We start from the raw sequence: 25823 nt of genomic DNA, 5'->3' as shown, positions 1-25823 counted from the left end.
TTCTGATGTCAAAGGGAAGTCCACCTAGTCGTTCTCCGTGTCTGGAAGGGATGGTGAGAGCATTTGCTCTACCCCTCCACCAATCTGGAATAGTGCGAATCTTCTGCCTGCTGCGCTTCTCATCTCAGCTGAACCATGGAGCCAGTAAGCTCTGGTTTCCTGCATGGTAATTAAGTACTTATTTAAAAATCAAAAAGCTCAGTTCTGATCCTACTATCCCTGGCTGTTTACAAACTCCAGGTAGAGTAACTCTAGATTTACTCCTACATGCCTAGCAGTAGAATCAGGCCCAGTAAATAGAGCTATGAATCTTTTTAAGAGAAGCTGTTAAGAAGTAGCACATAGATTTATTGTAGCATCATGTGTGTGCAATTGTTGATGAACATCTTCTGTTGGAGGCTGAATACCTGCTGTGTTACAGCCTTGCTCTTAATGTTGAGATAGCATCTCTGCCAGCATCTTGCTGACGCACAGACAGATACCCATAAAAGGGCCAGATCTTGCTTGGTGTTAAATGCCTTCATGTTTCATTAAGGTTGATGGCAGTGGAAGGCACACAGTGCTTTGCAGGACGAGCAAGTCACGACAAGCCACTTGCCCGATGTGCTTTTTGTGGCAGAATTATGTCCCTAGTGTACACATTGCTCTGGCTGCAGTCTGGGATAACACCGTTTCCATTCTCTGGCTAGCGGCTTGGAAAGCAAGGGTCTTGAGGTTCTCCCAAATTTCTTAGTACCCAGCAAAAATTTCGAGAATAAGGATCATGCTGTTAGCATGTGATGGGTGTTCAGATATTTCAGCCAATGCTGCTATGAGTCCCGAGTGTTGAGGTGTGCAGTTTGTCTTTTAGGCTTCCTAGGCAGGAATATGCCTGGTAGAGAGAGAACACAGCTCTGTCCAGAATTGGCATCACAGAAAAAGAAAGAAGATCTGAAAGTGCCAGGTATTAGCCTTGCTGCTTAGCCTGTGTTTTTGGCCTCATTACACTAATCCAATTAAAGATTGGTGGGCAAAGATAATGCACACTCCAGTGAAAGGGTTTGTGTGGCAACTGCTTTCCTTCCTGGGCATCTGGAGTGGCCTAAGTTATGTTGTGCATCACCACACCTCCCCAGGCCCTGCAGACCCACTGATGCCTCCATGTGCCATGGTGTGTGCTCTTCTCCTGCATTGTGTCTCTCTTATTACTAATGGAGCATGGATGCATTTTAGCTGCTGGTCAGCCCTCATTAATATCCAGAGATGACAGGTTGACATTTGTAAAGAAGACTTGCATTGACCTTCATGTTGTGCATCAGTGCAGTTGCCATATAGTGCCCTGTGCTGGATGCTTCTTCCTGCGCTGCCTCGGGAATGCATTTGTGTTAGCAAAGGGACCGACTGCTCTGTAACCCTTTGCTGCTGTCAGGAATGCAGGCAGTGTGCCTGGATGTCTCTACATCCCTCTGCCCATTCCAGGACTGTTTGCTGTAGAGCCTCCATCCATCCCGGTGAACCAGACTGGAGGGTGTTGGCGTTGCACTTGTGGCTCCTTGTGGAGGTTTGGTTTTTGAGTACTGGGGGCCTTAGTGGAAGACAGCTTTATGCCAATAGCAATGTCCCATCTTCTTCCTCCTCCTGACTCTTGCTTCTCTGGGGAAGCAGCAGAAGAAAAGGCTGTGCTGCCCAGGCATCCTAAGTGCTGTCAGTTGCCTGTCTCTCCCCCAGCCCACGCCATCCCGGCTTGAGGACTGCTGCAGCCTGCTCAACAATGACATTTATTAACAGAGGGGGCTTTGAAAAAAGGCAGGCTGCTCCTGCAAAGGCTTCTCACTGTAACTCTGTCTCCTCTCACCAGCCCGTCTGAGGCAATGGCTGCTGGTGTTGAAATTCATTAGTGTTACCTGACAGGCGATGGAGGCTTGCTCTGTCTGTTCCCACTTCCCTGCTCTCATGTCCCTGCTTCATGCATGCTGATATTTAAAGCTGATGTGTGGCTCATAGGCTTGTTGCACCGTGACAAGTTTGGGGGTGGTTGAAAGAACTGAGATGGTGGAAGGAAAGCAAAGAGGGAGGGAGATGGGACCTGTCTCAGGGTTTCTGTGAAAGCCCAGGGCTGTTCAGAACCTCTCCAGATGTACTGTATTTCCACACCTGCTGTTTGAGAATTTTAAGTACAGCCATGCAGTGTGGTTTGTCCTGTACTGATGGGGGGCAGAGATAGACAGCACTGTGTGTGCTTGGTGAGAGTGGGGTACAGTCACCTGGCAAGGGCCTATCTGGTGGAAAGCAAGAAAGAGCAGGTGGGCTCCTCTGGCCCCTTGAGTGGTGTGTGGGGCTGACATCCTGCTCTACATCAAAACAGAGCAGCACCTCTGGACTGCGTGATCCAGAGCGTTGACCAACCTTGCTTTGAACGAAGGTGCCAGGCTGAGGTGGTTTGACAGCTCCTCTCTTTGACCATGGTGCTGTTGTGTGCTTCAGTATCCAAGCAGCTTCCTTCTTCAGTGAAGGATTTCCAGGGCAGGAGCCTGCCAGTCCTCTCCTTTGCAGCCTAATGCACTGGTGTTGGCCAGGACACAAAATGTTATGCATCTCTTACAACGCAAGGTCTCCAGGGAATAGATTTTTTTGGAAGGGTAAGATCGGGTCTATAAACCCCAAGATTTAATGTCCCTTTATCTTCCCATAGAGGAACTTGTTCTTTTAACTGCCTCAATATCAATATACCCTGTGTGTAGCAAGTGGCCCCATTTCTTTGTCTCCTGACATCCTGAACCCAGAAGCAGATGGACGTTAACCAGCTCTGATTAGTTGGGAGAATCAAGCATTAATTTTTTATACGCCAGAACCACCTGAGTGATGGAAATCAATTATGGCTGCCCCTCCCCCTTCCATATTAATGTGTTGGCTCTGAACAGAGATGGAGGGACCTGTTGAAATGAGAAACCCCTATTTCTTCGTTTGACCCTCTAGATAATTAGGGTTAAATTGATATGCTATCGCACTGGTGACACATTTTATCTGCCTCTGTTTGTACAAGAGGATACAATAGTGGAGGAAGGACCAATTTGTGCCCTGCTTTAGCTAACCAGACTGAGATAAAAGGTGTCACTAGTATGATAACGTTCTTGCCTTGTGCTCCTTTATTGTTGCTCAATTTGCTTTTTTTTTTTTTAATCCTGTTCTTTTTCTTTCAATACCCTTGGTCATATTTTAACTCCATGCCATCGCATAATGACGCCCTGCTAAATGTGTGTGGAGATAGGCAACTCTGGCTGACAGCCTTCCCTGATAACCAAATTCCAGACCATCCATCACTAGGCAGCTCTCCTTAACTTAAGGAAAGTGATAACTAAAGCAAGGCCGTTTATCACCGCCGAGCTGTGCGCTTCTTGCCGCCTTGGAGAGAGCTGGCTTCAACAGCAGAAATGCAGCCATGTTACCTCACCTCCTATTTGCATCCCGTTCATCTCCAGGCCCCATTTACTCTGCAGGGTAGTGAAGCAGGGCTGGGTGGAAATCAGAGCCTGGGGTGGTGAAAGCTCTCTGAAAATGATGCAGAGTTGCCACTACTGGCCATGGTCTAAGAAGGACTTAGACTTGCTTAGCTGGTGGAGGAGAGTGTGCTACCTGGTGTCACTTGCTCTTGCACCCAAAGGGGATGTGCATTTTGGGAGCAGGCAGAGTTTATGCACTCCCATCTCTGCTTCTGGGAGGACAGAGCACCAGAGCTGCATTGGAGGCTGGAAAATCCCACAGCCATTTTCAAGTTTATTCTGTATTGAATGCGGTCAACGTTTGGCTGATGGGGTGGTTTTTGAAAGCCAGCTTCCTTCCCAAGGAGTGAGAGCTTTAGTGTTTGGGAAGCCAGTTAGACCTCATTCAAAAACTGGAAGGATCATGGGATGTTGAATGCAGAAAAATGTGCCATCATTTCTCTTCTCCCTTACCTGAGGAAGGGCTGAATCCTGAGCTCTCTGCTGAAGCAAAGCTGCCCTCAGTGCGCTAGTTTGGGTCTGGCAAGATCAAGAAGCCATACTGAGTATAAGAGCTTATTTATCAAATAAGTGAATGCTCAAGTGAGTGGTGGCTCTGATAAATAGACATGCTTCCTTACAGGCCATGGTATTTCTGTTCCCCAGGACAGCCACAGATGTGCCTTATTTAGTCCAGCCTGGAAAAGATGATAGAAAAACTCCTGCCCTGTCAGCAGGCTGGAGAGTGGGGGGACCACTACAGGTGACAATCTTGGAGCTGAAAAAAGATGTTGCAGGGGTGTTTTCCTCCCTGTAGCTACCTGGAAACCCAGGTTCTGTGCAGTGAAAGCCCCTGGTTCCCTATGCCAGGAGTGCTGCATATTCTGACTAGACCAGACCCATATAGCAATCCTGTGCTAATCCTTGCTCAGTGGCTGTGTCCCCAGTGGCCTGGAGCCACCAGGACTGCATCTTCCAGCTCAGGGATAGACTTATGTTTTGGTCCATGCTGCTAACAGCCCGCCCAGGTTATAACATGTTGGTCTCCTGGTGCTTGAAAAACTTGAAGCCCCTCTGCTGCTGACAAGAAATGAGGGGAGCACAAGCATCAAGGGGGAGGGGGAATGTCCTGAGGTCACACATCTTCACAGGCAGTTTCTGGGGTTGTTAGTTGTTTGCAAAAATGCGTCATTTATTTAGTTGACATATTTATTTGGAGCATTTATTTTCTCCAATTAAAGACCCACTGTCCAGCGCCCAGGGCACACTGCCATCAGTCTCAGGGTGAAAATAGAACCAGGCTGTCCAGTTTGCTGGGCCTTTTGGTCCCACAGGGATGGCAGTGCTTTAGATGTCATTCATTGCACTGGGTGGTTTGCTGTCAATTCCTGTGGCTAACAAGAACAATGCTGCACTCACTTCATCTGGGCCCTATCCAGATGTAAGGTGAATTGATAATTTTTCCTCTAACTGGAGCTAGGCTGAGACCTGTATTAACTCCTCTTGGGTTAGGAGGAGAAACTAATTTTTTCTAACATACCTCTTGCTAACTTCTGTCATCATCCTGTCTAGCTAAATGTGAGCAATCTGAAAGAGGTTGGACTAATCAAGTGCCTATATTTAGACCAGTTATTTGTTTTAGATGGTTCCTTTTCTTGTGATCTTTCTTGATTTGGGCACCAGTAAAAAGCAGCTTTCCTGGAGAAAGAGCTTCCTCAGCATGCTGATTGGGGCTAGTCGGGTCTATTTGACTAAGGGATGTCATGGACATCTGTGTTATGGCTGTAAAATGCATGGGCCAGGCTGCTGTTTGTGTGGCAGCTGTGCAATTGTGAGGAGTGACTCCAGGTGCTTTATTTCAGCACAGTGGCATCAGATGAGCTGTGCCCAGGGACGGGACTGTGCTGTCAGCTTGCACTGCTTGCACTGCACACTGCCGTGGCTTGTTCTCTTGACAGCCTTCCTGCTTTCAAAGAACTTCCTCTGGACATACTGATTCAAATGTGTTTGTATGACTTAAATTATTGGTCCTAAATCATCACATGTGCATCTTCTCAGGACCAGGCATTTGACTTTGGCACAGGAAGTCTATTCCTTTCTTACCTAAGCAGGGCAAAGGTGGTGCACAGGTGGGTCCCAGTGTGTGCTGGCTCTGTTGGCCACATACTCCCAGGAGATTCCTCCGGATATGTTTCCCAGCTTCCTTCCTTTGCTTCGCATAGAAATGGAGGAGTCACCAAGACCAGACTGCTCTGGTACTGCACTACCCTGAGTCTCACATTATCTGCAAGTGCATTATCTGTGTCGCTCCTTCATCTCCTTACTTGGGGAAATGTCTGGAGAGATGCTTCCCCATTCACCAAAGGAATTGGAGCTGGGCTGAGCACTCAAGTACTGCCTGGGATGCTGATGGTGCACCTTGGGGTGTTTACCTTGTATCCAGAGTTTGTTCCTGTATTTCAGTCTCGAGTCTGCAGTCTAGTCCGGACTATTCACTCTTTCCTCCTTGGAGAGCGGGAGAAGGCTTTGCCCTGGACATGGTGGTGGTCTGTGTTCAGATATTTGAGCAGCTGATGCTGGCACTCGTAGCTCTTCCTCCTCCCCTGCAATCTCCTCCTACAACCCCCATATGCTTGAGGAATTTGGGAGATTACCCACCTCCCTCTGTTTGCAAAAGCCGATTTCTAGGGTTGTGACTTTTAACATGCACAAACAGCTCTAATTTAGTCATTTATTTAGTTGACATATTTATTTGGGATGTTCCTTTGCTTCACTTAAAGATCCCATGACCAGTGCCCCAGGCATGCTCAGCAGTATGTGAATGAACAAGATCCATCAATTACTCTTGATCAGATCAAAGTGGCCAGAGAAAACTCACATAACTCATGTCCCTGCACAGGCATGGCTGGAGCCACACTGTTTGCGACTCAGCATTCCCTGGCTGAGGGGCACATCCTCACTCCCCTGCAAACTCACTGGGATCGGCACAGTGTGGGAAAAGCAGCTTTCCTGAGGTGCTGCTGTCACTTCAGGCAATCCACCTCCCTTACCGGTGCCTGTTTTGTTTTGAGCCCTATTCCATCGGCTTGCTGTAGGAAGGGAAAGGATAAATATGTGTGCTCACAGCTCTGGCTGCTGTGCTCACATCCCTTGCTGCTGTGCTCACATCCCTAGTGAGATACACTGTGCAGCACCTTATATCTTCAGAGTTGTGTCTGCTCTCTTCCTCCTGTTTCCAAGCACCTGCTTGGAAAACGGCCTCTGCTTTCTTAGCCCTACAGCACTGCTATCCAAAAAATGAATGCTTTGATGCCTCCTTCCCTCCTTCATGTCTCTTTTGATGTTTTAACCATAAAGGCCAAATGGAGAAGCACCAGGGCATGACAGGTGAATTGTCAATCCTTCTGTCTGCCCTGTAAGCTGCTGGCAGAGCAGGATGGTTTTGCAGGGATTTGTGATGGGTTTGCTTAGCCAAGAACAGCCTGGATACTCCAGTCATCCTTGTGTGTTAGCCAGTGTGGAGAAGAGCTGAGTGCTGCACTTGTACACAACTGCTGTTCAAAATGTTTAGTCTAAAAGGTTTCAGCAGCCTGGATGTGGCTGGATGTATAAAAGTCTTAAGCCAAGCTTTATTCTCATGAGATTCTTTTGCCAAGAGCTGTGGTGTTTCTGATGTGCAGCATGATGTTACAGCAGACTCAAAGAGTCTTTTCCATCTCTGAACGAAATGCACTTAAGAAAACAGAGTTTGTGTTGTCAAGACACTGATTGAATCAAACTTGCTCTCTCTTCTCTCTTATAGGTTACCAGGACAATGCCAGTACTTAGGGCTGCCGGTTGCTGATTACTTCAAACAGTGGATTAATCTGAAAAAGGTACTTCTGTGCAAACTGCCACAGTCCCTGTATCCCTGTCTCCCTCCTCCCCTTGTCCTTCACTTTTCCTCTTTAAGGAGGTGTCTAATAACTACTGCTGTTTTGCATTGAAATGAGTTATTTTCTCAGAAGCTGGGCTGAGCGAGTCCTCCAGCTCCCTATTGTATCTCCTCTAATAGAGTCTTACTATACTTGATGGGATGTGTTCTGCAGCTGGGGAGAATCCCATTGTGGCAGGCACAGTGCGATGCCTCTGCATAATATTGGGACACTGTGAGACCTCTTTTCAGTGAAGGTTGTGTTGTCACCAGTACTGCTGACTCTGTTTTGTTTTGCAGCCATATAAGGCTCCTAGGAGCATGGTTCCCATCAGATGAAATTCCAGTTAATAAATGTGGAAATACTCCAATGTAAAAATCAGCATTTCTCTTTGTGGTGTGGGGAAAGGGAGCTGTCTCAGCAGCACATCCACCTAAGAGATCAGTGATCACTTTGCTAAGCACAATGCCTTGGACTCAGTACTGTCTGGTGCCTTGTCTTTTGCTCCACACCTTCCCAGGGTGGTTAAGGAGCAGCATGCTGTGCATCCACAAGGACTCCTGGCACAGCTGTTTCATCTGCACAGAAAAACATGGTGATGCTATAAGTCACAAACCAAAGTGGGAAGAAAAGATCAAGTGTGATTACAAGCAGTAGCAGGGTGAGGGAGGAGGTTGCAGTCTGTGCACAAGAGAAATTGGGGTGGCCGTCCTGGTTAAACCTTTAGATGAGTAAGATTCCCTTCCCCCATCCAATTTAGTGCTTTATTTGGGTTTCTATGCCTTTTCCTGGTAATTAGGGGGCTCAGTAAGCGGAATTTGCTTATAAACAGCTCGTTGTTCTTGCGGGCTTTTCTTTTGTTCTTTTATTTATTTATTGTTTTAAATGGAAGCATGAGTGACAGGCTGAGCGGCCGCAGAAGGACAATTTGCATGATCTGTTCCGTCAAATAGGGTAGAACATGAACTTAACAAGGGATGCTGGCAGCACATTCCTGGCTGAACTTGTCAAAGGGTCTTGTATTTCCCTGCTGTCAGAGCAAATCTTTTGGCTGATTGCTGGTCCTTGGTAAATGAAATCTGAAAGCACATTGGGGCATTCTGCAGTTCAGTGACCATTAATGATCGCCATTTGAAGTTCACTAAACTTCCGGTGAATGGATAGCAGCTATATAACCAGCAGGTTGATGGCTGCAGAATAATAATACTTGAAAAAAAATCCCTGTGTACTGTGATGTTTGCTAAGAAGTAGGTTGATCCATCCATGCTCCTCCTCTGGGCCTCAGGATGAATGACTTATGGCTCTTTCCCATAGTTCAAGGCTCCTGGATTTAGTGTGTTAGGAGCTGGGATTCATCATTATGTAGATGTCCAGGCAAGTGTCTCTTCTTCAAGATGAGCGTTCATGTATTGCATGTCAGCAAATACTGTGATACTAAGCTGAGGGCTGCTGAGCATCCATGAAGTCCCAAGCACAGAGCTAAATGCAGGAGCAGGAGGGAAGTTGTTGCAATGAAATGTTCCCCTACCCAGCTCCCTGAAAGGATAACATGTTGAGCACGTAGGATGGGGGCACGTGGGTTGGGTTGTCCTCCTCTGCAGATGTGTTACTGGAAAGTAAAGTTTCAACCTCCTTCAGATCGTGCAGGAATGTGAGAGAGAAATGCTGATCTTTTCCAACCCCTCTAGTCCCTTAAAAACAATGAAGTTTTTCTGACACTTTAATACCTGACACCCTCTGACACAGAATGGTTCCAGGGACCCTGCGTCCCTCTGGGAAGTGACCCATGTTGCAGAGGGGAGCAGAGACCTCTCCTGTCCTGTGGCTAAGAGCTGCTTCCCCTGGGACTTGCTCTTACCCCAGGGTGGTGATCTTTCTATGCCACACTGCTTTCAGGTGCTTGTGGGGCAACTGCCTGTGTGTTTTCACAAGAGAGGATTTCCAGCCTAGATAACTGATTCTGTCCAAGCAGACGGACCCAGCAGAGACTCAGTCTCTATTGACTGAGCTCCCAGTGTAAAACAGATAAGATGATAAGAGTGGACAGGTAACAACCGCCCCCACACACACCCCATTCTTTCCTGCATAGCTCAGGTGGCCCCTTTTCCCCTCCCTCTAGCACATTCCTGACCTAGAAATACTTCCTAGGCTGAGTCTGCCTCTGACCTGATCCATGAAGTAAGTGAAGGTGGTGTGGGGTGGGTGGGGCTTGGAGTGTGAAACAGTTGATTTTTAGGTCATGGATAATGCAGAGACTTGAATGTTTCAGATCTCAAGAAAACAGGCACATGTGACAGAGAGCAGTTTCCTGCAGGATGGCCCCACCTGCACCTGCTGTACCTCCTTTGAGTCTCTGCTTATGAGCAGTGATAACAAGAGGACCTTTCTGAATTAGGGAGCTCCTGCTACAACTACCAGGCAATGCTGAAGTAGGATTACACACAGACAAGTTTGTGTATCTATGTATAGTGCAGTAGCAACAAAATACTTTCCAGATTCCCTCTGCCCATGCACACACAGCTTCAGGTCCTCTTTGTCTCTGTTTTGTGTCATTTTAAAAAACAGTCCTTGTCTGGACTCCCTCTGCCAGAGAGTAGAATGCTCCAGAGCTCAGCACATCTTCTTCCCGCAGTGATGAGAGAGTCTTTCTCAGTTCATTTGCCAATAAACTTCCTTTTCATTGCTGTGCTGCAGGAGCAGTTGAGGTGAGAACCTTGTGCCTGCAGGCAGCTTTCACAATTTCCAAGACCTCCCTCTCAGGCAAGCTGGAGACAGGAAGTGCCCCCGGTAGCTGCCATGCTTGTTTTGCCTCAGGCAAACCTTGTTGGATTGATCTGGCCGTTCAGGTGGTGCTGAACTCCACATCTGACTGCTGCAATGGTGGCCACTGTGTCTTGGGATCTGTAATAAAGCCTTCTGTGGAGGAGAGAGTGGGGAAAGAAAGCTGCCTATGCACTTGACCATGTTTGCTGAAGTTTTACCTTGCCCTGTGCCCCCCCAGCCTGCTAATGCATCCCTTCCATCAAGCTTGATCGGTGTTTGCTGACATTTTTAATGTCACTGAGCGATCTTGTATCTCTAGTGAACTGTCAGTGTGAGCTGACTCGGGGCAGAGAGTTTATCATGTTCTTCACTTCGATTAGCTCAGCCTTATGGGAGGGCAGCAGAAAGCAGAGGAGGCTTTCTTTGAATGCTGCAACATTTCAGATATCCCCCTAAACCATCTCAACAGAGAGCCACCATCCCATCTGCCAGTTCTCCTTAGGTACCTGTCATGTCGATCCGCAGAGGCCCCGTGGGTTAAGGCTGAGGTGCAGAACCTGAGCTACATCACTGGAGCTGGATGCTCAGGGTGGAAATAACAGAGAGTGCTTCATGTCAGGAGAGAGGGACAACAGGGGAGTAGTATGTGCAGAAAGCAGGAGGCCATGGGTCAAGATTTATGCAAAAAGGAAAGCTCCTGCAGCTAGCAAGCTGCAAGCAAGCTACTGCCTTGAGAATATCCTCAGGTAGCCTGGGTAAATCCATTACTGCTTATTCTAACACAAGGATCAGCTTTCATTTGTGCTCCCTGTGCTCTTTCAGGAGCCTCTGTGGTTTGTTTTCCAGGTCCCACTTGAGTTAGCAGCATGGTTGGTTCTGTGATGAATCCTCACCCCAGAGGCTGGAACCAGTGGTGTGTTAGGCTGAGGACACAGTGCCTGCAATCACAGGGTGTCCAAGAGCCTGGGAATGGGAAAGCCAGCAGGCAGTAGGAGTTGCCAGCACCACTGGGCTGGGAGCACATCACTGAATGGAGAGTGGTTTGATGGAGGGAGGGGGTGGAAGAAGAGGGGTGAAGATAGATTTTCTTACAATGAGCTTGTGCAAGAAGAACATTAGAAGGATGATGAGGGTATCAAAACGGCCAGACTAAAGATGTAACCCAGATTATGCCAGAGACCAGTAGCCAATGCTCACAGGTGTAACAGGGAGAGCATGGCTCGAGTCAGCTTTCTCTGATTCCCAGCAACTGTCTCCTCAAGAACTGAGAGCTGTCCCTGGACCACTGTATCTAGCACCCACTGTTTTTACCATGTCTGTCTACCAGAAACTTGTACACCCTTTTCTGAATCTGCTCATGCTTTCAGTTTCTACAGCATCCTGCAGCAATGATTTTTGCTATTTAATGATGTATCATTTATACTCTGTGTACTCTTAAGTTGTGTGAAGATGCAGGTCCCTTTGTTTCTTTTCAGCCTATTTATTGTCAGATCATTTTCTTGGGCGTAGGTCTTGTATTGTGTGAAAGAAAATGTGTTTCTAGTGTTCTTCATCGTGTTATTCTTGATTTGAGACCTTGGTCATATTCTTGCTCAATTGTCTTTTCCAGCGCAGCAAAACTTGTTGGAGGGCTGGCAGAAAGGCACTTGTGGGCTCTGTGACTCTAGAACTGGCTGTGGAAGTTATTCTTAACATGTGTACACTATCCTGATCTTCCATTTATTCTCTGGATGTTTTGCATTTAAAAGATAAGAGGAGTGTTTTATGTATCCACTAAGGGTTTGTTTTCTTCCTTGTTTCTCAAATTATATATATATCTTTTTTTTTTTTAAAGAAGACAATCTTCATACCCATCACAGAACTGTCCCTTTCTCTGCACAGCTACCCTGGCATCTTTGACCATCTTTGATTTCTGTTCAGAGGGTGCAGCATGTCTTTAGATACAGTAATAGTGGTTGCTTTAGGAGTGACAGAAAACTGGTCTTGGTTTGACATCCTGAAATTCAGGAGAGTTTTGATGAAAATCAAGAGTTGAATGATGTGTGTGAAGGAATGCAATTTTCCTTCTCTGGGCATGATGAAACAGAGTTGACAGAGCCTTGGGGAGCACAATGTGACCATGCTGGGGTGCTATGGCTGTGCACAGAGCTGGCCTTTTCCAGGGTCAGCCTTTATTGATCTGTAGATATTCCTGTTTGGAAGCGAACTGTTAATAAACATGCACAAATGTTTTAAGGTCACTTACTTGCGTTATGAAATCTGTCAGAGGAAGCATGTAATAGGATGTTTTTGTTAATATTTGGCTACTAGAAATAAACACATCTTATACAAACAAAGATTTGCTAACAGCTTTCTGTTTCTCCTCTGAATTAACAATTCCTTCTGCCTTTGGAGTGGGAGGAGGGGCTCTGAGTACTTCTCAGGCACTTGGTGCTGAAGTGTCTTGAGTGCTTTGGATGAAAATCATTGAAAGGGGTGAGAAATGGTTTATGTGTTACCCATATACCTGGAAGTTGCTTTCTTGAGGTCTAACTTCTTGAGGACTTACAGCGATTGTTATCAATTTCCTGTGTATTGAGTTACTGGCTCCAGGGAATATAAAATGCCTGGTAAGGTTAGAAATACCAGATGAGGCAAAGTGCTTCATGGCCAGAGCATCAAGCACATGAATAAATGTTGCCTCCTAACTGCAGAGAACTGTGCCCAGGGCTTTGCTGGTTTGCAGCATGGATGCCAGTTCTGAGACTCTGGCATACCTTCCTTCAGTGGGGCCTGGGCTTGCTTGGCTCCTCACTCCATTGGTGAAGCTCTTGGCTTTGGAAAGTCTCAGAGGGCAGAAACTGGAGAGGTTGTGAAAGGAAACACAAGGAGAAATGTGACTCTGGAGCTCAGGGGAGTTAGGGTATCTCTTTCAGGGAGATGAGGAAAGGAAAGTGTCTGTGGAATGGCATTGGTTCACAGTTGGAAGGAAATGGAAGGAATTGCTTATAACAGCAAAATGACTGTGTTTAATAAATACTTTGCTCCATATATACAGAAAGGCAGAGGTTGCCATGTTGCTGAGCAAGAGGTTTGCTGTTACAACGGAGTTTTCTTGTAAAGTCAAGTGGTGAATTGGTTGGCATTTTGCATAGCTGGTTTACAGGAGTTTTAAAGAGCTGGCTGAGATGCCCTGGACTATTAATAAGTCTTTGAACAAGGGGGAAGTTCTAGAGGGCTGGAAGAAAGCTAATGTTGTACCAGTAATTTAGAAGGGCAAATGGGATGACCGATGAAGTAATTATAGCCCTATCATCTTGACATTAATTCTGGGCAAAGTAATGAAAAGCCAGATATCATAGTTGATTAATAAAGAATGAAAAGAGGATAATATAATGCCAATCAATGTGGATTTATGGAAACTAGATCTTTTTCAAACTAACTTGATATTTTTTTTATGAGAATACATGTTTGGTTGATAAAGGTAACCATGTCAATGTAATATACTTCTGGAAGGCATTTGACTTGGTACCTTATGACATTTTGATTAAGAAACAAGAGTGATACAAAATCAACATGGCACACATTACATTGATTAAGAAAGAGCAAACTGACAGCTCCTAGCATTTAATTGTAAATGGATAATCATCATGGAGTGCATATCTTCCTAGTGGGGTCCCACAGGGATCTATTTCTCAGACCTCTTGTATTTAACACTTTTGTCAATGCCCTGAAAGAAAACATAAAAATCATTTTCGATAACGTGCAGGTACTGCATCCAGAAGGCATCTGCTGTTGGATTTATAAACAGGCAATGGTGAGGAGGAGCAGAGGGGCTGGATCATTTCTTTCTTTGGGTCTGGTTTGACCAGTATGGGATATTGGGTCCCATCTGCATCAGAAAGAATTCTGGAAACTTGAAGACTGGATGAGAACTGCAAGACCAAAGGAGCACTCGCCATGCAGTAACAACCCTGGGAGCCATTAAGGGTTCCAGGGAAGGGTAGTTGTCAAGTATCTAAAGACGTGGCAAGAGGTTCCTTCACAGAAGCAGACAAAAGCATAAGCAGTTCCAGTTCCTGGAAGCCAAAGCAAGGTAATTCAGGTGCAGATCTTTACAGTGTGGGGTAATTAACCTTTGGAACAACTTACCAAGGTCTGTGGTGGATTATCCGGCTCAGGAGGGAAGGGTTTTTTCCTAAAAACATCAGCTCTGGTTCAGACAGGAATTTGGGGCAGTGCTGTGGCCTGTGCAGGTAAGGCCAGCCGATCATGGCTGTCTCTTCTATCGTGATGATCTTTGCTCGTCAGTCTTGCACAGCTCTGGCTGCTCTGTTCCCTTGCAGTGAGAGCACTCTGGAGGGCTCCTGGCTTGGGACGTGCTGGCTTCCAGACAGCATGAACATCACGAGTCTGGGAACGGAGGGGGAAGCATCCTGGGGAATGCGGCACCTCTGGCACGGGCAGAGGAGCCCTCCTTCTCTGCGGCTGGAGCAGCAGCCATCCACGACTTCTCCTTTAAATCTGTCGTGCAGCTGTCTGAACTCTGAAATTTCTTTCACTCTCTCCCTTGCCTTGTTAACATGTGTTGCCTTTGGGGTAATCAGGGAAAAAATATTATGTCCTTTTACAATTACCGGGTTTTGGAATATTAAAATGTCTCTCTGCATCGGCAGTGTTATTTTGATTGGTATTCTAACCTTTGACTAGCCCATAAAGCGAGCCGCTCTTCAAGCCAATATTGCAGGACTGAAATTTAATTCCGAAATGATTCCAGATAATAGGGAGACAGATAATATATGCATGAAGGATATTATGTTTGGACTAAATGCAGCAGGGCCAGGGCTTGGGAGTTGAATAATAGCCCAGAGTGAGTTATAATCTGTGGGACAGAAATACCTTACTGTCAGGGCCAAGAGAGGAACTCTTAAATCAAAGGGAGGGAGATGAGGAGGGAGTTGAGGATAGTCATCTCAACGGGAAAGGGCATCGAGGAGAAGCCTTAAAGGAGCAGCCCTTTCTGTCCTTCTGCAGAGCAAGTTGTCCTTCCTTTCTTACTTGATAAGGAGTGCTGAGTAAAAATGTACTTCCAAGGAAAACCAATAGACAGGGGATTCTGGAAGTTTTTGGCAGTCTTTTCCCTTTTGTCTTCCTGGATTCATGAGAAGAAGGTACAGGATGGGTTGATGCCTCAGTTTCCCTACAAGTTGTAACCAGATGGACCAAGGGGTTGTTGTTGTAGTGGGTTCGTGATACATGCTAAGGTAGAGTGCTCACATAATACAGAGTAACCAGCAGGGTTGATTTTGACATCCTCTTCCACAAAAAACAAAGAAAGCACAGGCACGGCGTGTGGGCTACGTGGACAGTAGTTGTTGTTCATGGCTCTGCCCCAGACCTTCTCAGCCTGGGACTCACTGTCAGGTAAGGCTGTCTCTGTGCCTCAGAGCTGCTGCCTAAGCTGGTGTCTGGAGACACAGAGTAGGAGTATCTTCTGTGACAGCAGAGGTACAAATTCAGTGACTTTTAAACATTGCAGGCTTTAAGAAACAACACCTCCCTCTCGGCTCTCTGTACCAGGGAAGGGAATTTGAGGTTTTTGCTATTTACTCCTCTACAAGTGGCACTTTGTGCTTTGCCAGCAGCTTCCAAGCATGATGGGAGTAGTCAGAAGGATACTTTCCACTCTGCAGTACCTCAGTCCTATAACTTAACCTGGGCAAGGTGTTGGGAGCTTTCTGTAGCTAGATTTTGCAGAGCATTGCAGGTGACCGTGCTGCCAGCTGTCCTGGGAGGAGGGGAACTGAGCAGGCAGAGATGGAGAATGATGTCTGCTGCTGGGTGACACAAACCCATGTCGATATAACAGGCTTTGGCTCAGCGGCACGAGCTTATAGTTTCATATAGTTTCAAAGTAATGATCCCAGCCTCACATTTCATTTCCTTTCCTTGCAGTCTCAGGAGCTGGTCTTGCTACAGCTGAGAGGGGCTCTAGATGCAGCCTGGAGGCTTCACTGGTTTTACATGACTTGAACGATAACATACATGCCCATCTCAGGAGGGCAGAAATAAGCAGTGTCCATTTTTGCCTAAATCAAATGATTTTGTTTCTCTCTCCTTTGGTTTTTGGTTTTGGGTTTTTTTTTTGTAAATTACATCATCAAAACACAGAAGCAGTTTTCTGTGGAACTTGTGTCTGTACAAATTGTTTGGAGAGACAGGAAAGATGTGATCCCCTGAGGGTTAATGTAAGTTATATGGAAGCCACTTGGAGCTACTCCAGGGTAAAGGGTACGCATGAGTATTTTGGTCCTATTTACAACAAGCTCTTCCTGGAACTTCCTTCCATCCTTCTGTCCTTCTTGTAGCTATGCTGTATGTGTTCTCATGGCATCTCACACACAGGTTAACTTGTTTACCATCAGGGGTACTCTTACATTCTCTTTTGCTAATACATGCTAAAATGTGCTAGGTGCATGTTAAAGTTAACCTCTTTTCCTGGAAAGGGTGTTTTGCAGCCTGGTCTTAGCCTTTGGAACAAATGAGTTTCACATACTGCATTTGGGGAGGACCTGGCACAGGTGGAAAAACCCAGAGAGGAACAGAAGAAGGGTCAGAGAACTGGAAGACATGATCTCCAAAGGAAGATTGAGGGATTTAGAGGACAAAGCCTCCAGCTGCGCCAGGGGATGTTTAAGTTGGACATTAGGAAGAATTTCTTCACAGAAAGGGTGATTAGATATTAGAATGGGCTGCCCAGGGAGGTGGTGGAGTCACCGTCCCTGGAGGTGTTTGAGGGAAAGACTGGATGTGGCACTCAGTGCCATGGTCTAGTTGACAAGGTGGTGTTAGGTCATAGGTTAGACTTGATGATCCCAGCGGTCTTTTCCAACCTGATGGCTTCTGTGATCTGGGATATTCAGCCTAGAGAAGACTAAGCACAAATCATTTTTGAGGAATGAAAGTGCTCGGTTTCTGGCTGGTAGTGGTGTATGGTTCTCAATCACATCCTTACCTGCTGCAAGGAGATCAGTAAACAGTCTACATGGAAAAGAGCAGGAATATGGGACCTCTAGTTCTTGGGAGTTCAGAAGAATGTGGTGGGGATGGTTTGGGTGGAGCTGGTCCTGCCTAGAAGCAGACAGTTGGTCATCACTTCTCCCCTCCTGCTTGCCCTGTGTGCTATGATACTTCCTTTGCCCTTGCATTTCGATGTGGACTGTCTGCATTCCTTGGGATGCATCACTGAAACTCAGAGTACATGAGCAGGGAAAGAAGGGGTATTTCCCTTGGGTGCCATGTACAGTCTCCACTCCTGATGCTGTCTGCCCAGCCCCTAGATGTTTGAGCTGGGAAAATACCAAGGCAGACTTTATTACTTGGCAGTGCCTTTGGGCTTCAGTAAGAACCAGGGCCTCCTGTAGCCACATGTGATACAGAGGGCTCTCAGGTAAGGTCAGAAGGTATTGATTCAAGAGAAACTGAGGAGCACAATTATGTTCCTTGGCCCCATGCAGCCTGCAGCTACTGGACAAAGCAGAGAGTAGAATTTGTTGCCTTTGAGCTTTTTTTAACCAGAGCAAAAGATTTGCCTTCTAGGTGAAATTCTGAGCAGTGGTTTGCTGAGCACACTGCAGTGGTCGCTTTACTGGAAGCATCCTTGTCTATGCAAATGGTTGGAGGCAGGTTGGCATTTCTACACACATTATTTTAGCTGCAGGCAAAAGGCAGAAAGGCAGCTGCTCAGACCTTGCGTGCTGCTCTTCCTGCTGAGTGCCATATTGCTCGGCTGCACCTCACTGTGCCTGTGTTCCTCGTACTGGGGGATTTGAACATCTGTCCCCTGCACCAAGGAGCCTCCTGGTTTCCATCTGGCTCTGTGTGTGCTGCTGCTGAGGTTAAACGTACTGCTCAGACCTTTGTTCCGTGGGTCTGGTTGCTGCTTGCAGGTTGAGGAAGGAGCCATGCTGACACTCCTGGTCCTGCCTCTTTATGGGGGTGTGTGCTGTAGGTGCCAAAGTTTTAGAAAGAGCTTGCACCCGGACTTGGTGCCCTTAGCATGGCAGGCCAGAAGCAAGCCAGGGGAACCACAGGAATGGTCCAAATTAGGCCTTTGTGAGCTGGATGTCAGTCTGGCACAGGTCTGGAATTTCACCTGCACTCAGGACTGCAGCTGTGCCTACAGGGCATTGGTGCTCTTGGCAGAAGCTGGGGCCTCCAGCCTCACCTGCCTATGTGAAGCTGTGGAGCATCCTGCATTTCCCTGTGTCTCAAGTACTGAGGTCCACCAGAGAAGCTGGAACCTTCTGCATGCCCTGGTATTGTGAGAGGGAAGCTGACCCCAGGCCTAACACAGCTCCGTGCAGTCGATACCAGAGCAAGGCTGGAGGAGAAGGGATTAGAGGCAGGGCATGTTTTACAATAATCCTACAACGTGTGCTGCATTCCAGGCCAGGAGGAGCTGGGAGTTGAAGGCACAATGCATGAAAGATGGCCTTTCCTATAGTCCCATGGGAAAGGCAAGGGACAGAGCATCCCTGCATCCCAGCCTTTCATCTGGAGCTTTACTTGAGTACTAGCACAGCTGCCTAGTGCCTGGGAAAGGAGCTGGTTTTCTCTGCATTTGAAAGACAGGAGCTCCATGTAGGAGCATGAAAATAGACTTGTGCAGTTCTCTGGGAGGGTGTGATGGGCTATCAGATTTTCTCACTGGGGATTAAAATATTAACTGGTTAACATAGCTACAGAAGGGAGAGTGACTGACTGCTTGCCATCACCACCAGCAACAGAAGGCTTGTTTATGGTAGCCGTTGGCTTACCTGTAAGTGGGAAGAACAGAACTTCTTTTTTTTTTTTAATGAGGTGTTCCTAGTGCCCTGCGTTGTGTACGTTGCACTGTCCTACTGAAAGGGTTGGGGCTTTGCTGCTGGTGTCTTGGCTGGGAAAGTGTTGGTGTGCAGCCTCTGCCCCATTGCCCAGAGGCATAGCAGGGCTTGGCTTTGGCTTCTCATGGGCTCAATATAAAGCGGCCAGAGATGGTGAGCAGGGAGATGGGAGATACAGTAGTGGAATTTGTATATTAATAACTTGCAGTACTTCACACTCATTAAATTAATTAATTAAATCCCTCAGAACCCCAAGGCTACTAAGCAAGTTGATTTCAGAGTTAGGATTAAAAGTCTCCCGTCATCCTTCCTCCATGCTGGCGTAGCACTTCTGGCTTCATTCTGGCTTTTGCTCTTTCCACTTGCAGGTTTCCTTGCTTGAACTCTGCCTGCAGCCCAAGGATTGAATCTGTCAAAGTGGCTTTTCTGAGAACTGGCTGAAAAGTCTACACATATGGTCTCCTTTTATTTAGAAAACAACCCATCTTTTGCCCTTGTCTGGGCATAAACTTCTCTTATTTTGTACCCTGCTGGGGGGGGCAGCTCTCATCACTGAAGCATGAGCCCAGCCAGGGTCTATCCCACAGTAACTGGTTTTCCCAGTTGCCTGGGCACTGTCTGCTACAAACCAGGACCATCTTCTCCTTGGGTGCTCTCACATGAGGGTTGCTGCCATCTTTATAGGGCATCAAAGCTCCTGAGCAAATGGCCATTCCCAAGCTTGCCCAGTACCCATCAAGATCTCAGCAGTCCCGTCTGGGTGTCAGTAGGTATGGTGGGGCAAGATGCTTTTATTTACAGACAAACATGCACCTTTCCTTCCTTGTGTTCAGTGTTGTGTTGCAAAAGCTCGTAATCATGTTGTTTGATGTTTTCCTGGGCATCCTATCCACAGGTGAACGTGTAGGTGTCACTCATGGCTGATGGATCAGCTCCACCCACCTCACCTTTCTTTGAGCCAGGACACTGGCATTTCAATGCTGCACTCAAAATACCTTAAAGCAAATGACTTCAATTAAGCCATGCAGGATGGAGTGTAGCTGAGCTGTTGTCTCTCCTCCAAGCATTGGTTGACATCTCCGAAGGGTTTTAGTGGCGTAGAGATGAAACCTCAGTGTGCTGTTCTACCAGTGCTCCTCTTGCATGCATCCTGCAGATGCATTTTTAAACAAACTGTAGACATTTAGTGTATGGTTTGGTGCCAATTTCAGGAAAGCCTGTTCTCTCTGGTCTCCCAGTGTGGTAACCTCTGTCAGCCCAGCCCTGATTGATGCTGTTAACATTTGAGAGATCATTTGGGATCTCTGTCTTGGCTGCGCTCCTCACTCAGGGAAGGGCTGTCCTATGTGGACACCTGCAGCTGCCAGAGGAGTGTGCTTGCAGCCTGACAGTGTGTTTTGGAGGAGGCAGGTCTACCAGGACTAAGGGTAGCACAAAACTTTCAAAGAGCTAATTGCTAGCCTCCAGCAGGTCCACACTGGGCCTTTATTTCTGTAGGTGAGGGTCTTTCAGCCTTCCTGGGACATTAATTCTGTTCTTGCCTTTTGGCACCATCTTTTTGGCCACTGCAGTAGAGGGGTGTCCCCATACCTCTGCTCAGCCCCTTCCAGGTACTGGAGCTGGTCTTGGCAGAGCTGCCAAACCAGAAACAGCTCTGAGTCTCTCCTATGTTTTGGGTCTCCCTTTGGCATTGTACCACATATGTTTTGCCCACGTGGAGCTGGTTCTGCTGCACCATTCCTTCCCCTGTGGGGACAGTCTGTGCTGATCAGGAGGTGACTGATCCTCTGTTGGTGCTCTGCCACACGCAGTTTCCAGCTACCTCCCAGGAGCTGCACATGGACTGTCTGCTCTAAGCAGTGGAGCTGCATGGTTATTCCTCTTGGTGCAGGAGAGTTCTAGTGATACATTTTTTGCTCAGCCTTCCCCATGGGGCCCAGCTAAATCCAGCTGCAAGAATGGGGCTGATGTGCTGGGGGGATAGGGGCTCCGACAGATCCAGGAGACAGTGAAGCCATGTGACTGAATACCAGACTGTGTTTGCTCTGCCTAATTATCAAAAGTATGAGTTTGTTCTGCTAGGTGCACATTATGCCTTTATTGTGGTGTAATTATGCCAGCTGCCTATGTTTAGTGTCATAAAAAGGAATAAAATGCCCATTACCCGCCTAAAGAATTCTTCTTGTGGGTTTTTTTTATTTTTATTGCTCTGGAGTACACAGTGGGGATATCTTTGATCGGCAATTCTCCATGCAAAATAGCTAGTGAAATACTGTGCCTTTCAGAGAGCTCCTCCAGCCAGCAGCCTGCAAAGGCAGCTGGCCCACGAGCCTCACCTGGCGCTGCCTCTGTTGCTTTCTGCCAGCCCGATCTGGTGGTCAAGATGGTGAAGCCACCATAAAGCCTTCCTCTGCAGGAGCTCGACTGCTTTCCAGCAGCATTTCCCTGCTGCCATCCAGGTCCCAAAGCTCCCTCCTGTCGAATCAGCACCCGAGAGGTGCAGGATGCTTCCCAAGCCTGGGAAAAGATGCAGCCTCTCTACCTGCTGACCTACTCAGGAAGACACAATGGTGCCTGGGTCTGGCCAAGGTATTTTTTGGGCAGAATGCTGTGTTAAGGAGTCCCATGCCATGGAGAAGCACTTAAGGTTGCCGAGGAAGCAGCCCAGAGAGATGTGTGGGTGGGAGCCACGTGCTCCTTTGCCCTGCCTCATCTGGAAACACAAGCCGTGTCATGAACCTGCTAACGGCCTAGGAGTGCTCTCACAAGAGCAGGGATACCAAGCCTTATCCCCCAGCCAGCCCACAGCCCCTGCAATTGGGTTTTGGCTGCCTTGATGTTTCCTGTGGCATTTAAATATCTGAGGCCATGTTTCTGTGGTGCTGAGAGATGCCTCGAAGGAGCCATGTCCTCCAAGAGCTGAGATTCTGCGCAAACATCAATTACTGAAACACATACCCTGCCAGGGAACAGCAGCAGGGGGCTTGCTTTGTGTGTGAAAATCCTCGGGGCATTTTGGTGATGTTAAGAAATTTCTGGTGGAAAAAAAAATAAAGAAAGCCCCATATCCAAATTCCACCTCTTTAGAGGTTTTTAAAAGCTGCCTCTCTGCCTTTCCTTCTACTGTTTCAGTCTCTAATTGGAAACTGACTTTATTAGCCTCATTAGGAGTGGTTAGTGCTGGCTATAGATAGCTCTTAAATATCTGGTTTCAGTGGATGTTAAATCTGTTGGGTTAGTTGGCTTATTTTTCAACTCGATGTTTCAGCAGGTCCCTGATCCCCCAGCCCAGCTGTGCCACCAGTGCCTCGCACAATGTCCCTTTTAATTCCCTCCGCTTATTTTTTACGTCAGGTGTTCCTTGAAGTGGCCTTCACAGCTCTCCACCCTTTCAGCCGACGACTACGTCAGGGGAAGATGGACTTGTGCCTCCCCGCAGCTTCATTGCATATGCACATGCTGTCTGCCCCGGCGGCACGATTGCCTTGGTGAAGAATCCAAGGGGCTGCTGATAGCAATCATTGATTAAGAGGGTAATTGTCCTGAAAATTCAGATTGATCAAAAGGCAGAAATGATAACTTGTGTAACTGTGTTTAAAACCACGTCCTGTCAATAGGGGAGACTGAGACGTGGTGAGCAGAAAGCAGGGAGAATTGGATGTGTGAGCGGGTGAGTGTGCCTGTGGTTCAGGGAGGAGGGGGAGCCATTCTTCCTTGGGGTCCATGGCAGGATGTTTCTTGTCACTGACGCTGGGCTATTGGAGATTCAATCACTTTTATCTTCCCCTCTCTCTCAATCCAAATGCCTTTTCATATTAGAAAATTAGAATCAGCTCTGCTCATGCAAGATTTATTAGCTCTGCTGAGCAATACCACAGAAGAGTAAATGATGTCGCATTTCAGGGGCTTTTTACACATTATGACCAAACTTGCAACTTCTTAAGTATTTTTCCATTGAGCCACTGCAAAATGTTAAAGGGATGGGGAGACAAACTTCTCTCTGGAAATAGTTCTGCACCAGTTCAGATGTCTTTTCTTTATTATCAGAATGATTGGATTTGGATTCTAATACAGATCTTTTCTTTGGGCTCAGTTTCTGTGCTTATTGCTCTGGAAATCAAACTCTGAGAACTGAGCCTGTTTATCGCATTTTTTTCTTGGGTCCCTTTGTAGAAACTCTTTTTGGTGCTCAAATGGATGTCTTTGGAGCTCTGCTGCTAGCTGGCACTCATTTACATCTGAAGAAGGCAAATCTCGTTTCCTGCTCACTTTTTTCCCATTGTGTTTTGCACTGGGTGGCTTCTTTTTTAAATGCCTTTTGACCTTGTGCTCTACACAGCTCGTGTTTTGCGTAGTGATGGTCCTTTGGTCTTCAGGTAGTAGATTTTAAAGCTCTTTAAAGACATGAATGAATTTAGGCTCATACCACTCAATAGATGTTATTGTGGGGATACTGAGGCATGGGGGATTGGATGATTTTCCTGTGAATCCATATCAGAGACTGAACAGAAATTAGGTCTCATCTCTCCTGCCTCTGGACTTCAGCCACAAGGCTTGTTCGTGAGGCTTTTCACTTTCAAATTGCTTTGCAGGCATTAAATCCATGTAGCATCCTCATGGGCTGGCACACAGGAGGGTCACTCAGCTGTAAGAGTCAGAATGACCAGTTGCTGGGAACCTCTGCCTGAGCTGCTGTTCAGTTTTTCTCCCCATCTCAAAAATTAAAGCATTTGAGATACACAGTATTCCACTGATGCTACACAAATCCCTGCTGCTCTGCAGCGTTCCACCCCTCTCACAATGGGCATTTTGTATGTAGCCCCTACACAAAAATGGCTGTTGTCAAGGTAAACACCATTTTCCTGCTAGATCTGGTTTGGAATATTCTCAAAAGGGAGCAAATTTTTCTCCAGCCATCATTATTTAGGAAAGTAGACAGCACCACACAGGGATACTGATGCCACTGCTCAGTGTGTCACACCAAAACCAGCATTAAACAACAGAAGCTGGAATCAAGCTGTGGAAGGGAATAGTTCATTCATAGCTTCATCTGCTGTCATTATAGTGTGGTAGAGCCCAGCACCTGCAGCTGAGCTTCTGCCAGTCTTTTGTCTATTTGGATCTGTCTTTTTCTTGTGGCTGAGCTGCTGGGAGGATTGCAGTGCAGACAGGGTGGAGGAGAGGTTTGGGCAGCCTCATGGTTAAGGCTCCAAATGCTCAGTGGCATCCTCTGCTTGGCAGGTGTAAAGGGACTTCATTAACAGGCAGTACTAATTACATTTAAAATAACACCATACTTGGACCTGTCCAAGTGCCAGCCTAACTTGGTACAAAGTTTTGCCATTCATCTTATCAAAAGGCATTTCTGAAGAGCTGCTTAGAACTGTGTGTGGCTGGCAGGGAGGTTTCTCATCAAGTGTCAGTGCTTGGGAGGCAGATACACTTGACAGGCAGAAGGACTTGACTTTTTCCCCTTCCGTGTACAAGCACTATGTATTATTCAAGGTCTTCTTAAGTCAATGCTGGGTTATTAATCGGTCGTTTCTCTGCATGTTAAATTTGCCTACTAATTTCGAGGCTGTAGAAGAGGACTGTGGGTATGAGATTGCACAGTATTTTCTTTCCCTCTGTGAGTCTCTGAATACCCATGTGTGCAATCTGGGGCTGCTGCATCCCCTTGTCTTGAGTTCAGATGACATAGTGCTGCCTGCACAGCAGCTGCATGGGGAGATGAGGTCCAGGTTACTGACTTAATGTTCCTGTTTCCAGATAGTCACTGATGGTGGGGGGAACAGGGGCAGGGCCAGGGCAATAAAAGCCTTGTTGAACCTTGAGGGCCCAAGCAAGACCCCCACAAGCCACCTCCTAAGTACTAGGGGTGCTACAGTCTCCGTTGTCACTCTGGTGTGGTGTCCAGGTGTGGGGCAGGCATTGTACACAGCCCAGGAGGTGTTTGATCCATGACATAGATGCTATCCACCTCCCTTTGGCTCCTGCTCCGTTTGCAGACTGATGTAATGAGTTATTTGCAGCTAGTTTGGAGACAGACTCTTGTGTTGGGACTCTCCCTCCCCTGTCCCCCAGTCAGATTTCCATGCTCTGGCCTCCTCTCCCTCCACGAGCTCTGGCAGTGCTGCCTGTGGTAGGCAAGGCACGTGGGCCAGTAGCGCCTGCACATTCCAGGAATCACGTCAGCTGTCATTACTTACATTACCTTGATTGGGAACAGTCAGTTATGTCACTGTTCATCATCGTGTCTCTCCCAGGAGGCGCTGAGGAAGGAGGAGAGGAGCAGGAATTATAAAGAGCTTCTGCAGTGCTCTGCCAATCCCACTGCTCCGTTGGCCGAACATCTGTCATCAGGCAGCTTGAAGAGAAGGTGCTTTGTCTGATGGATCTTCCCATTGTAGCTCCATAGGGAGGAGCCTTCTGCAACACCAGGACTGCCCCATGGGAAGAGCACTGGGGACTCTTACGGAATTTAGCATGAAGGAAATAATGCTGCTGCCTGGGAAGCTGTGGGGTATCACAGTAGAGCCTGCTGGGCAGCTGGGGCCACGGGATGGGCTCTCCTGGCTGAGGGCTGCTTTGAGCCAGGTAGAGTTACCAAAACTGTCTCCAGTCCAAATGAGTTAGAGCCCGGACTTGGATGTTGTCCCCAAGTGTGACTGTGGAGGATTCGTGCCCATGTCTCAGGCAGGAGTTCATCCTCCCTTTGGCCAGGAGCTCCAAATTCCCTGGATGAGAGTGAAATCTCACTTTTGATAATGGAAACTTCTTATTTCTAATGGAAAATTATCTGGAAAGTTTCCAATCCTCTGCCC

At 47.2% G+C, this 25823-nt stretch overlaps 1 protein-coding gene across 6 annotated transcripts in view; it reads left to right on the top strand.

Moving 5' to 3' along the window:
- Positions 1-25823, top strand: part of ERI3 (ERI1 exoribonuclease family member 3) — a 130847-nt gene that overhangs the window by 44296 nt on the left and 60728 nt on the right. For 5 of the 6 annotated variants that reach the window (XR_011152490.1, XM_069023216.1, XM_069023215.1 and 2 more), the window contains one exon: positions 7261-7333. Coding sequence is in view for 5 of the 6 variants with exons in the window: in XM_069023216.1 (XP_068879317.1) it covers positions 7261-7333 (73 nt within the window). In the remaining variant the exon portion in view is untranslated. Of the gene's footprint in view, positions 1-7260; positions 7334-7671; positions 7733-25823 lie in introns of those variants that run through there. The other variant, XM_069023214.1, reaches the window with a different exon arrangement.

Source organism: Aphelocoma coerulescens, chromosome 8 (genome assembly GCF_041296385.1).
Source record: "Aphelocoma coerulescens isolate FSJ_1873_10779 chromosome 8, UR_Acoe_1.0, whole genome shotgun sequence".
Taxonomy (NCBI): domain Eukaryota; kingdom Metazoa; phylum Chordata; class Aves; order Passeriformes; family Corvidae; genus Aphelocoma; species Aphelocoma coerulescens.
The sequence above is the reverse complement of the archived record's forward strand: the minus strand, read 5'-3'. Positions and strand labels throughout refer to the sequence as shown.